This window comes from Triturus cristatus, chromosome 3_1 (genome assembly GCF_964204655.1).
Source record: "Triturus cristatus chromosome 3_1, aTriCri1.1, whole genome shotgun sequence".
NCBI classification, from domain to species: Eukaryota; Metazoa; Chordata; class Amphibia; order Caudata; family Salamandridae; genus Triturus; species Triturus cristatus.
In genome coordinates, this window is record NC_140583.1 from 745,871,615 (window position 1) to 745,886,346 (window position 14,732).

Here is a 14,732-nt window from a genome sequence, read left to right on the forward strand (position 1 = left end):
TGCTCAACCCTTTGGTAGCATGGCACAGGGCAGTCAGGCTAAACTCTGAGGCAATGTGTAATGTATTTCTGGAATACTTCAATCATTAACACAGTGAAAACACACCACTAAAGGAGTCCACAGCAGAATTAGAAGAATAGAGTACCTTTTAATAAATAAAACAAGACCAAAATGAAGAAAATCCAATCAGTAGAAACAGAGATATTACATTTTAAAGTTGTTTGAACAAAGTACCTTAAATCTGGGTTTCACAGCTTTGGAAGGTTCCGCACCAAAGCGTCACGCAGCTTAAGCAATTGATCTGTGCTGAGATACAGTGGGCTGCAGTGCAGGTCATTTTGCATCGATGTTGAAGATCCCGTAGATGAGGGCTTGCGATGTGAAGTTTGGAGCTGGGGATACGCCACACAGTCGGGGTGATGCGTCGGTTCCGAGGAACTTGGAGGCTGTGATGTGGAGTCTGGCGTTGTCGTTGAGGCTGCCATCGACAACGGATGCAAGCGCCTGTGTTGAGGATGTACCGAGTAGCAGTGGTTCGGATGCAGTGAAGGACTGCGATGCGTTGCAAGTCTTTGCAGCAGTTCCGATCCACACAGCAGCGGCAATGCACAGATTCTGCTGTAGGCTGACCGATCACCTTAAGCTCACTTCCAGGGGTCCGGGAATGAGGTAGCAGCAATTGGCAGGAGAAACTCACAGATGGCCATGTTCGAGGAGAGAGAACAAGCACTACTCATTAGCAGTGGTAAAGTGCACAGAGTCCTAAGTCCAGAAAAAAAATTCTGCAAAAAGTGGCAAGTAAAGGCAAAATGTTTGGGGGTGATCCTACGAAGAGGGCCAGGTCCAACAGGGTTTTTCTGCAAAAATGGCATTTCCGCACATCTTACATGCAAAAGAGATGCGATTTAAAATTTATGCAAAAAGTGGCTAGACTGTTTCTAGCAGCATTGATGACCCGTGGGAGCAAAGGAGAAGGGTAAATCCCAACATAATTGGCAATTACACATGGACATTTAAATAAACACTGTGTTTCAGTTGTGTGATCTCTCTAGTTCTGTTCTCCCACCCGCACGTCAGCCAAGCTCACCTCAAACCCACCTTTAAATTTCTCTCTTTGGCTGCAGGATTGAAAAACTTCCTTCGACCCACTCCAGAGTCCAGATTGAAAGAAACGATCTTCATACGAAAGTGTCTTCAAAGATAGGAATAGACTTCAGATGGCACAACGATGGAAGCCTCCTGGTAAGACAAACCCTTCATGTTAAGATATTTCCTTTGTAGTTTTGAGATCGTGCACATTCTATCCTACTTTTGGCCAGATGTAGGTGGCCAAATAGCGATCGGTAATGCTGAAATTAGCAGGATTTCAGCTTTTGCGATCGCTATTTGGCTGCGAGCAATGTAGGTGAGTTTAAACCTACTAGCAAAATAAGGAATCGCAAAATTGCGATTCCTTATTTTGCTCTTGCATTTAAGGAATCGGAAATTGCGATTCCTTAAATGCTATGTAAGTAGCACAAAAGAAAGTGCACTTTAGCCTTAAGGAATCGCTAATTAACACCAACTTCAAGTTGGTGGTAACTATCGATTTCCTTTAAAAAAGCACTTTTCTGCTTTTTTTTTAAAGTGCCATGTGGCACACATTTATGCCCTTAGGTCATTTATGTGCACCACATGTGCACACATGCACATTTCAGGGGTGCAACAGGGTGTCCTTTGGACAGCCTGGCACCCTTGAAATAGCGCCCGCTATTTGCCAATCTTTAATAATGAATAGCAAATAGTGAATATCTTCCCATTCATTCCTATGGGCCTCCTAGCCCATAGGAATGAATGGGTAGGTATTCCTTATTAGCTAATCTCAATTTGCGAATCGTTATTAAGGAATATTAAGGAATCGCTAATAATTGAGCGATTCCTACCTACATTCAATTTTGCGAGTCCTTAATAGGGAATCGGTAAAATTCGCTATTAAGGAGTCGCAAATTTAATTTTACCTACATCTGGCCCTAAGTGCTTTAATATCTTCAAAGATGTAATAGGAAACCCGACCCATCACAGAACTTTGGTTGCCCATATGTACACACTTTAAATGGGCAAGACATCCAGTCACTTTGCTTAGCAATGTACGTAAGCTGGCACAGGTTGTCTGCCCTAGAACACTTAGTCATGCATCGTTGGCTCTAGTTTCCCTTATTCGATCTTTCTTCTGTTAAATTGGAGGTTTCAACCTGAGACTAGATATATCACTATTTGTAAATCAGGTATAATACGTAAATTTTTCACAACGTGGCTACATTCCAAAACACACCTAACACGTATTCACCAAAAACCAATAAAATACTTGATCATGATGAAATCAGGTTATTTGTAATTCAAAATGAGCGGCATCTCCCAAACAACTAAATAAACTGTTCATGACTTGTTTTATAAAATATACTATTTCAGATAGCAGGGAGTTCCGGTAAGAATAAATTAGCAATGGGAGAATGCCATTCAGGTACAAATTTCTATGTGTAGAAAAACTCAGAAGGATCTTACCCTGTGTATGTGTACTGTCCACTGAAGCACACATGCATTGCACCATTTTTTCGACAAATAAAAACATTTCCCCCTGTTGGGGCTTCCTTCAGATAGGCAGTAGTTCTTGACACATAGGGCCTCATTTGTGAAAAGTGCTGCATTGCTGCGGTAAAACAGCGATGCAACACTTTTGAGTGCACCCTCCTGGCGACACCGCAGACGCGCCTTATTTACTGTACGGCGATCCATGTCGCAAGGATTGACAGATACGTCAATAACCAACAATGGTGTTGTAGGTATGAGTTGGTGAGGAGTTTCAGAAATGTGTCAATGAAGCCTTATTCTGCCCAGGACGCCTGTAGATGAGGTGGAATGTGACAGACTGAGGTTGGGAGAGTGGGAAGTGGAACATGAGCAGATTCCTGGAGTTGATTGTTGCTTGCTTGCCGAAGGTGCTGGTCAAGGAGGACTTTTGGATGACAGCAAGACCTGTTACCTTCTTATGAGCATGGTCTGAACAGTGGGTGCTATAGTCTGTGGGAAGGATGCATGAAATATTAGAGAATTTGGGGTTAAGCCATATTTCTGCGATAAAGAGGTGCATCAAGGCAGTGATAGGTTATGAGGTGTGAGATGTCTGGAGCATGGATTACTGCAGGACATCAGTTATTTTTATGACATGCAGTATGTTTGGTAGTTTGGGGGTTTGTGATGTTAGCAGGGATGTGTATGGGTTTGGGTATTAGTAATGTAGGGATACTACATTAATGTCTGTGTGCTCTAGGCCTGGGTTTTATTCTTGGGATTTGCAGATTAGTGTCTTGGGTGAGACACATGATGAGACTCTACCTTGTAGGTTAGAGCTGTACCAAAGCCCTTTTAACCCAAGTGGACTGGAGCATTGAGAAGTGATGTCAGCCACTGTAGACATGCATTCTGGGAAATATAGTGATGTCAATTCTAGTGGAGACAGAAGTTGGCAATTTAAGTCCACTTGCCTAAACATGGTTTTAAAGGGATGTGATCAGCAGAAGAATGGAGAGGACCTGAAGACAAGAACTGCTGTCCTTCCCCAGTTTTAAATGCTTATATTAGCATCCTCCATCAGCCCCCAGGATAGGTTTAGCTACAGTAGACACTCAACCATAAAGCAAGAGTTGCCCTGGCGTCAATTTGATGACTTCTCCATTGTTGGATCGGAGAGTGGCCAGGACAAGAGCAGCACCATATTGAGAGAGGAGTGGAACAGCTGCCAGACCTGAACACAAAGGAATGAAGCTGTGACTGGGGAGCATGAGGATCAAAGCCATTGATATTGTTTCCTTTGGGCAAGGAGGGAGGAGCGGCGGTGTGGACTGACAAGAATGTGGCCATCACTAAATATTAGCTACGCGCGACCACTAAGCTGCATAGGTGAGGTCCATGTGTGCTGACCTGGCACTGATCGAGACAAGCTTGCATGGATACTTTCTGCAAGACAGCAGCAGAGGAACAACAATGGCATGAAAGGACCAACTAAAGGAAACAAGGGTCTTTCAACAACAAAAATTAATGACTCAGTCAAATGTCCATGGCAAGACAGAGGCTTACTAAGGGAGGCCCTGAAGGGTGAAGTCCAGAGGTGCTAAAATAGTGGACAGTGACAACTACGGCACCCTAAGACCACAGTAGAGGGACCACAATAGTCAATGGTGGCAACACATTTAGGCCATTTTCAAAGCTCAGCTGCTGCGGCAGGCTCAGGACCAACTTGAGGCAACCCTTAGGGGAAGACAACAGGGGTACAGTAAAAGCAGAGGGTGATGGTGGATGACTTTGCAGAGGCAAAGAGGGGCCCATCTACCTTATAAATAGAGAAACTGACCCACTCCCCTAAGCATTTGAGATTTCCTAAAAGGGGGGACCGCAAAACAAAGTTACAGCAGGTTCCCTGAGGTGTGAAGAGGGACAACCCATCATACAAGCTGGCAAGTGGGCCCAGATACTAAGTCACTCTAAGGGCTTGTGGAAAGTGACAACAAGCAGGAACACACTTTGCAGCAGTTGTTGGAGGTACTCTTGGAGCAGAGGTGAATACTAGCAAAGTGGGTAGCTAATCACAGTGCCCAGTAAAGGTGCTCTTTCAGGCCATTTAGTGCAGAGTTAGAGCTGTCTTCAAGAGTGGAACATATAGTCACAGAGTTCTTGAGTGTCTGCCTACCCATTATGGCCTAAACTAGAAAATCCAGAAAAAAAGAACAAATAGTGCTTAATAGAACCAACCACATATTAATTTGGAGCAGACTACTACCAGAAAAGCGGGGGCAAGCACACCGAATACAAGTAGGTAATTGGTGAGCAGTGTATATCATTCCACAAAGCCAAGCATGTATGAGATAAGGGGCTCCACCAAACAGTGGGAGCAGAACTATATTGGCTCACCAACTTGCTGAATGCAAAAGCCATAGCAAGATGAAATGAGAGAGATATTTCTGATTGAGTCAATATTGAACAAGGAATCATCTTAATCATGAAAGAACAAAAGACATTTGATACATTGGTGAAAGTATCCTGACCCTAGAGGAGAAATGCAATGAGTAGAAAGTTTAAGCGAAAAGACCTTGAAAAGAGGTCATGTGTTTTACAGTTCTTCTATGTAATATTTACTTCAATGGTTTGTCAAATATTTCTAAATTTGAAAATCTCAATAAAAATCATTTACAAAAAACAGAGGTGTCAGTAAAAAATCCTTAATCGTAAAATTGTGCACAGGTCAAAAGTTACTTTGGAGGAGCTCATAACTATGCAGGAGGATATAAGCACCAGGAGCAAGCATAAGGTAGGAAAATTCCCAGGGCTAGATGGATTCCTTGCAATTGTTTTATAAATTATGCTCACCAAGAACCCAACATCACCAGGCACAGTTTCCAAGAAGGGATGAAAAACGTCACAACCTGGATGAGCAACAGCGGCCTGAAGCACAACTCAGAGAAAACAGAAGTCCTCATCCTCGGCTCCTCCCCCTCTGCTTGGAAAAACTACTGGTGACTCCCCACCCATGGAAACCCACCCACCCACCTCAATGGACCATGCTTACAAGCTCGGCATCATACTCGACTCTTCACTCACCATGAACCGTCAGATCAGCGCTGTGTCCTCCACCTGCTTCAACACCCTCCGCATACTGCGAAAGACCTTCAAATAGATCCCCCCCGACACTAGGAAGACTGTCACCCACGCATCATCACCAGCAGACTGGACTACAGAAATGCCCTCTATGCCGCAATCAACAAACAAGCATTTGCATAGCCAATAGGTCTCGCTTTTGGGACCTTATAAGTATTTAGTTATGCAGCACAATATCCTTGGTGCAACAACATCAACTGTTGCATGGCTAAACACATATAAAGTCCCAAAAGCGAGACCTATTGGCTATGCCAATGCTTCTTTATGTTAGCCGCCAATGACTAGGAGCTACTAGCTATCATAGGGTTTGCACATAATCAATATGGGCACTGTAAAATGATTAATAAATATTAGTTACATTTCTCAGTGTTAAATAAGACTTTCATTGACTCAGGGATAGAAGTACGAAATATATTCCTAGATGTTATAAAAAGGTGCATATTTGTGATAATCCAAGGCAGTTTCAGTCAAAAACGAAAGAAGCAGACTCCTTTTTGCTCCTCTCACAGTGAGGACAACTTGTGGCAAACTGCATTCAGCTTGACAGACTACCTCCATCCACTTGCCTTCCTACCTCATCTCTATAAACGCAACAAATTAAGTTCTTCCGCCTACACTATTTCTGCCCATTTTTAGGTTGACTCTGGGCAGCGCATGCGCTGCTGCGAGCATGCAGTATTGGAGTATGGCTTTGAAGCCCCGCCCACTCTCCACCCATAATTTTAATTGACTTGTGTCATTGTCCTTCATAAAAGCTGGCTTCCAAGTTGTTATTAGGATTGTTAGTACCTCCTTGGTACCGCCTTGTCTGCATTTGTTAACTCCCATAACGACTGGACCTTTTACCTCTCTTGTTACATGGTCTGCTTTATCTGGGCTGTGAGCACTATTTGGTTTAATGATTTGCCCCTATATTACCCACTACGTCGTACCACGCCGCCCACTTTTTTTGCAACTTGACAAACAGATGCCTTTTTTTTTGTCAAAGCCCCCATGCCGTGCTTTCACTTTAATGTCCGCCACGCCCCTTTCTCCCTTTCTTTAGACACACCTTGTCTATTGAAAGGGGCGCGGCATCCATGAATGTGAAAGCGCCGCATGGGCACTAGTAATTAGCAATGCAATAGGTCTCGCTTTTGCAAGAGTTTAAGCTATTGCATTGCCAATAGCTAAAACTCTTGTAAATGCGAGACCTAATGCACTGCAAATGCTTGTTCTCTATGGTACCTCACCAGCCGAACTAGAGTTTTACACCAGAACTGCTGCTCAAACAACAACACAGTAAACATGAACAGAGAAAAAGTTCATAACTAGTGTCCAGTTATATCTTTTGATGGGGAAATCCTAACTGTGGTATGTAAGCTTGGCAACCTGTACAAGGGGTGCGACCTATAACACAAAAAGACTTGAGCGATTTTGCAAAATCTTGTTCTCATCAACGTTTGTGGCAGACAAGTGCATTCTGTTAGCTAAACTACACTTTGAGGCCAGAAAACACTGCAAGGTCAATTTAAGAAATGGCATTGTGGGCCGGCACATTTAGGTTTTCTGAAGAAAACTACTGGAAACAAATGCAGGCTTTTGTGAGCTTAATGCATAATGTCATGTATCCACATACAAGTATACTTTAAGTATTATGTGGCTTTGAGGCATGTACCCAAAAACCAGAAAAACAGATATTAGTGCTCCAAGTACAACATTCTAAAAACTACATTCCGTTGAGCAGAAAATGACTGCCTATAAGGGTTTTGGGGCCAAATGTGTTGTGTAAAGTTGTGTAGATGTTTGAAGTTCATAACAGCCATCAAGTAGATCAATCAACCACATAATAGTCAATCAGCACGCCAACAACTTCCGCACAGACATTTCAAACGTGGCTACAGCTTCACTGCGCTAGTGGTAAGCCTCAACGACGGGAAAGGGTACCGAACAGGGTTTGCGTTGAACGGGAAAAGAATTCCTAAAGTAAAAATTAAAGGTGTGTCCCCCCACTTCCTGAAAAACAGGTTTTTTTGGGTACTACTTAACAGAGAGAATGCGGCCACCTTTTATTTGCAGGAACACGTGGCCATCATATAATAAGAGATCAGAACGCTCAAGGATGCATTATTTCTATCGAAGATATATTCTATTTATTTTTTTTACAAAGAAAGCTCTACACGTCACCGTTCGGAGGTGACTCGAACACAGCAAAAGAAACGTGTTCTTTTTTATTTTTCTCCCATACAGAGAGAGTGTTGAAACCATGCATTGTCACTAAAAGCACCAAATTAGATTGCTGCAAGGCAGGGGAAATGCTTTGAAACCTTGTAGTAAGAGGCAGCAGGGAAGCTATCAATGCTGGAAAATAAAACAATACACAGTGCAGTCGTGTTTACAGTGGAAAGGTCAGGGATCGGACGGTGATTGAGTTGAACACACAGCAAGCCATTCTCCCACATGTGCCTCACTCTCTCCCGTAAAATATTCAGAACTATACCGTTTTGTTTGTAAGTAACCCACAAATAACCCAACTACAGAATGATGCATTCAATACTCAGGTAGGTATCGCGAGCAAAGTTTAGTAAGGCGTTGTCCATTTAAATACAGTGATACAGACAGACCCGGTATGCGTAATATATACCCTGTGAAACTACACAGTCGTGTAAGTGCAAGTACAGAGTCGCACCTGTCTATTTTCGCCCAAAAATAACAATTCACTGTGTTGCCCACATACCCGTCATAAAAAAATACAGTGTCACAATTACATTCAGGAGAAAAACATGAACTATGTCCCAGTCAGAGCTGTATAAACTTATAGCACAGGACCAAAAAACTATTTAGAGAGAAAAACAATTTTTCTTCTACTACTGGTATTCTTATCCAGAAATTATTTTGGTCCAGCCCCCCAATTTATCAAACTTCAAACACCATTTTTGGCCTTCTTTGAAATGGGTAACAACATTTTGTGTTTTTACTTTTGAGTGGGCTCACTGTCTTGAATAAAGAGGGTGACTGTGACGTGAGTCTACAACTCAATTTTAAAGATTGCTTTGAACAGTCGTTCCTTGCAATTCACGGGTTTTGTCTTCTCTTTTTCTGTTGGGGAACAGGAACACAGCTTTCTTTTGCGACCTGCTCCTTTCTTTCTCTTCACTGGACTCTAATTTCTTTCTCCCATGAGTGGGCACCCGATGATGAGAAAACGTGGGCATACTAGCGAGAACCGGCTGGCAGCCTCCCTGGTGGTGCGTACGTGAGGGGCCCACTCATGCTTCACCTTCTTTTTTGTCTAAATACTTTTGATTTGTCTCTGTGAAGGTGATGGGTATTGAAGGGCTATTTGGTGTTTGAAGTTTGATAAATTGGGGGGCTGGACCAAAATAATTTCTGGATAAGAATACCAGTAGTAGAAGAAAAATTGTTTTTCTCTCTAAATAGTTTTTTGGTCCTGTGCTATAAGTTTATACCCCTTTTTTGGTGCCTTGCCCTGTTTGATATATTGACTTTGAGTGGAGGGCGGCTTGGCACTTACCCTCTGTAGCTCCTATTGTGATGAGCCAGTCAGAGCTGTAACAAACCACATGCGTTTGAATGTTTCCTGGTTGCCAACCTTGGAGGTATGCATCAGTGCCACGTTTTAAAGGAGCCGCCACTTGCCCACATACTGATTCACAAATACTCGACCCAAAATGACCACCAGAAACAGCTCATCAATTAAAAGATGGTAGGAAAGGTCGAAAGTCAGAGACACACTCCCCAAATTCCATACAGAACTAGACAGAGTCGACTCCATCACTGTATACCAACGTTCCACTGGCTAGCTCGGACTATTTGCACAGCTTTCTTTGGTTCGTGAAATGCACTAGAGTAGCACAAGCTATCTGATAATACGAATTGAACACTGAATGCAGAAATAAAATAATCTCAGGGAATGTGCACTAATAGGCAGATGCCAATGAGCATCTAAAAAAAAGTGCTACGCATACCAATAGAGCGCTCAGGAAGTGCACATTTTCGTCAACAGGGACTCAAACTCAGCATTTATCTGCTACCTACGTGCTACACCTTGGGTGATTCATGTGCAGTGCAGTGCACTGCAACACTGCTACAAGTGAGAAGTTAGGACGCCTACTGTTATCAGCCGTGCAGCCGCGAAAGTGATCGCCATTGCGATCAAACATCAAAGCGGCCGCGAAAGTGAAAGTAATCAAGGTAAAGCGCGGCGCGCGCGCCCGTTCACATGCACTGTAGCTCTTGGCTGGCCTGGTAGCACTTTTTGGGGCCCTCTCAATAAGTCTCGGCAGACCAGCGTATGCGCTGGGTCAGGCGAGACCTAAAAAGGGGGCACATGCCTAAGGAAATGATCACATCAGACAACAGGGGCTCTGCTCCGATCCAAAAAGGCAGGAGGTGACCCGGGGCCAGTCAGACTTGGAAGAACAGAGGGGGAGGGACCTCCTCTGGCACGCAGGCTATTTTTCCCCAATCGCCCCCTGGAGGGCACACCAGACAGAGAATCCAAGGGCCCATACACACACAAGAGAAGGAGAAATGGTGAAGCCCAAGGGACAGGCGAGCATGGAATCAAACAAATTGGAAAACTACACATTTCTTTAGCCATCAAGCAGAAGGGCTGGAGGGAGCAGCGAGCCCTCCATGAGTGCCATACCGGCAGCCATTAGCGACCTGAAGGAGAGTCTTGAACTAAAAATAGAAGCAGTGACAATGGAAGTGAATTTGATACGAACTGTCCTGTCGAATCTCTGTGAAAAAGTGACAACTGTGGAAACGCAAATCACTCAGCTTCAGTTAACGACAATGCACCTGGCGTCCCAGGTGCAAAAGCTTACTCATCAAGCCACAACAATAGTAATCAAGCTGGAAGATCAGGAGGGCAGGGCCAGGAGGAATAATATCCGCGTAGTGGGTGTCCCGGAGGGGACGGAGGGCCCCAGCATGGAGCTCTTCCTGGAGGACTTCATGCTCAACAGGCTGAAACCCCAAAGGTTGTCTAATTTTTTCACGGTGGAGAGGGCCCATCGAGCCCTGATTCCGCCACCCAGGCCGGGATCCCCTCCCCCAGGACGATAATTGCACGAATATTTAACTTTTGTGATTGCGATATCATCCTGCAAGCAGCTAGGGCCGCAAAGGCAATATCCAATTTGAAAACACGCACATCAGGTCCTTCCCGGATTTCACGCTGTTGCTACAGCGGCAACGAAGGAGCATTGAAGCTGCAAAGAGGGAACTCCGTGAGAGTTCCAGCCAAGTTAAGAATCATAGAGGATGGCAAGACTTGGCATTTCATAGATCCGAATGAAGTATGGAAGTGGCTTGAGGAACGCAATAATCCTGGAGCCAACAACAGAGGATGAGGGACAAAGCAGAATTGAAATGATGTAGCCTGACTGCAGAAGTGCGTAGGAAACTCAGTTACTCAGGGGGGAGGGAGCAGAAGGAGCCCTGGAGGCTGGAAGGGGTGCAGCAAGCTGAAAATGTGGGGCCCGCGTCCTTGACAAGTAGGAGGGGGGTGGATGAGATCAGGGCAGTACTGGGTCAAGTGCCTCTAGCAATACTGGAAATGCATAAAGAAATTTAAAGAGTGAGTTAGTAACTAAAATAGGGAAATTTGTAAAGGGGTGTACCTTTTCCTATACACTACACTCTGCGCTTGTGCAGCCGAAAACACCCCCACCCAGTGTGTTGACAAAGTTCAGAGTTGTGGGCTACAGGCGCTCTGTGGGATGATGAGTTGTCAATTGGCAACCTATTTAGCAGGATAGCAGGGTGAGGAGCGGTGGGTGATAGGGGAAAGTTAGAGAAATTCAGTTTTATAGTGTTGACTTAGTTCAGTTTGGCGCTCAGAGACAGGTGAAGGCAGGCTATGTGACTAGCAATGCAAAAAAACCCAGACCAGGTAGGTCCCCACTCCAGGTGGAGAAGGAGGAGAGAGGAAATCACAGACTGTCCTAATGGCACCCCTTGACACCCTGCCAGGATCAGTTAAAATATGGTCCTGGAACTTATATGGCCTCAATAGTGGGATAAAACGTACAATGGTGCTGCAGTTTATTATTAAGAAACACACTCCGGATGCAATTCTGGTGCAGGGAACCCACCGCCAGGGCAACCAGTGTAGGGCACTGAAGCCATACAGTGACAAGCTGTTGGCCAATGCGGGATACACCTCAGGTTCCAGGGGGGTTGGGATACTGTGTTGAACATCCTTCCCGTACACACAAACATAGCAATGGCCCAACCAGTTAGGCAGATATGTACCGGTAAGTGGCCAATGGGAAGGGAGGCCCTATAAACCTATGCTCAGTGTATGCCCCTCTGGGCCTACAAGCTGCGACCTTTGCCATATTGGGCCCGCTGCTGTTAACGCTTCCGGAGGGTAAAATCCTCTTGGGAGGCGACAGAAACGATGTCGTCTTGGCAGAGTTAGATACGATGAGGAAAGTGACATCGAGAGGAAGACGGGCCCATTTAGGGAGTTTATGCGAGCCTTGGGACTTAGTGATATCTGGAGGCATGAACTCCTCAGAATTAGGCAATATACACATGTATTGGCCTCCCAATAGACTATATCCTTACTCAGGCCAGTAACCTAAGAGGCATCCGGAGGGCGACCCATGTAGCACAAGGATCACTCCTCGTGGAGGTGGTGTTGGAAGGGTCCCGAAGAGATCACTCTCTTCCCACCAGAATTCACCCATGGTATCTTAAGGATAGCAATATTAAGTCAGCCCTTAGGAAAGGGGCAGAACAGTTTTTTACTGAAAATTTAGGATCTGTAGACTCAAAGGTAACACTCTGGGAAGTGTTCAACACAGTGATGAGGGGCCAGGCCCAGGCTCAAATAGGCGCAGCAAAAATGGACCAAAATATAAAACTCCTTTCACTGGAGGAAGAAATTATAGCCCTGGAATCTAAACTAGGGAAGGGTGATGTAGAGGACTCGGGAGCGAGACTCAAACTGCAGGTAAAGCACAAGAAGCTGAGGGACTTACTGTAGGACAGTGCCGAAACGTTGGCACAAGCCACACAACATGGATTTTATGACGCATGAGAGAAGGCAGACAAACTACTGGCATGGCTAGATAAAAAATGAAAGGGGAGGTGTAACTGGGTCCCTGGGATCATTGACAAGGTAAGCCAGAAGCATGGGATGGGTAAATATATTGCTGAAGCCTTCGCCAAGTACTATGAGTCAATATACTCTTCCCCACGGCACACACGGAGGAGGAATGAACAGAATTCAGAATTCCTCAAAGACATTTGGATGCTGACACTGTCCGAGACAGTATGTGAAATGTTGGAAGGTGGCCTAACAATGGAGGAACTAAAAAATGCAACATACACTTTGCAATCAGGGTAGGCGGTGGGCCTGAATTGCCTACTGGTGGAACTCTTCAAACTAATGCTGGATAAGTCATCTGACCACCTAATCCAAATGCTAACAGAGGCCAAGGCAGATGGGGCCCTCCCGCAAGACCTGAGGGTAGATGTGGTGGTAGTGATCCCCAAGGAGGGCAAACCCCCTGAGAGATGTGGGTCCTATAGGCCCATATCTTTGATAAACTATGAGGCCAAAGTCTTAGCAAAAGCACTGGCCATACGGTTGGTGGCAGTCATCACTTCACTAGTGCATCCAGATCAATTTGGATTTATGCCACAAAGAAGCAAAATACTCAACTTACGCAGGTTGTTTGTTGTCCTGCACATAACAGTAGCCAGAGGATTAAGTCCAGCCGCCCTTCTATTCCTAGACACCAGAATGGCGTTGGATAGTGTAGAGTAGGAGTACTTATTCGCAGTACTGGCTCATCTGGGCTTTGGGCCTAACTTTGTTGGGTGGGTAAAACTCCTGTATCACCAATCCCTGGCAAGGGTGAAAGTTAACTCCACAATTTTGAGCTACAAAAGGGAACCAGGCAGGGCTGCCCGCTATCTCCATTACTCTTCGCCTTGGCGATGGAACCTCTGGAAGCATGGGGGAGGTGGAACCCCCTAATTTGGGGGATACGAATGGGGGTCAAGTGGGAAGTGCGCATTTCCTTATATGCTGACGATATCCTGCTCTACTTTGAAAGACCAAAGCAGTCAGCTGACAGGATAATTAAAATGTATCTCATATATGGGGAATTCTCAGGGTACCGTATCAACTGGAACAAATCTGTGTTTGGAGGCGCCCTGGCACTTACAAGGGAATGTGTGATACCGCTGGAGCTCAACAGTTTTAAATACCTGGGGATCAACATCACCAGGGACTCCCAGGCATTCTATATCAGAAACCCTAGGAAACAGCTAGCCCGGTTTGTATCAGACACCGAACGATGGAACATACTCCCCTTGACACTGATGGGCCGTGCAGCCCTATTCAAATTGATGTGCCTCCCCAGAATAATCTACGCCATGCAAAATGCCCCCCACGAATTACAGAAAAACATATTTTTGCAGAAAATAAACTGAATTGAGAGACTTGATCTGCTGTGGGGAAACCCGCAGATAGCCCTCAAAAAGTTTCAGAGGGGAGTTTAAGAAGGGGGCTTGGCTGTTCCCGATATCAAAACATTCTATTGGGCCTCACAGCTGGTGTGCGTGAATGACAGGACCTTCAGTGACAGGGAGGAACTAGCCTATAGGGTAGGCAGAGAGGCCATGGGGCCAAGAGGATACCCATCTGTCCTATATGATACTATGTTATGTTATAATATTTATAGAGTGCATGGCTGCCCCAGCAACAGAGCGTCCCAGCGCTAACTGTCAAGCATAGTGGGGAGTCAGAAAGAATTTTAATGATTGGAGACGAGCCAAGTACTCACCATCTTTCTAAAGATCCAGTGATCAGGGGTGCTGCGGATAGAAAGAGGCAGGGAGTCCCAGAGAGCAGGTGCCAATGCCTTGAACGAGCGGCCACCGACTCTGGCCCTCCCTATCCTTGGCACTCAGGCAAGATGCAGATCTACTGATCGCAAGGCGCGGGTGAGTACATAGGGGGAGCACATAATGCTCAAGTTCCCTGGGCAAAGGCCCAAAAAGATCATATGGATGGT

At 45.1% G+C, this 14,732-nt stretch overlaps 1 protein-coding gene across 1 annotated transcript in view; it reads left to right on the forward strand.

Moving 5' to 3' along the window:
* Positions 1 to 14,732, forward strand: part of LOC146860908 (uncharacterized) — an 850,962-nt gene that overhangs the window by 110,352 nt on the left and 725,878 nt on the right. The window contains exon 4 of the mRNA XM_085644903.1: positions 1,125 to 1,242. Coding sequence (XP_085501029.1) covers positions 1,125 to 1,242 — 118 coding nt within the window. The remainder of the gene's footprint in view (positions 1 to 1,124; positions 1,243 to 14,732) is intronic.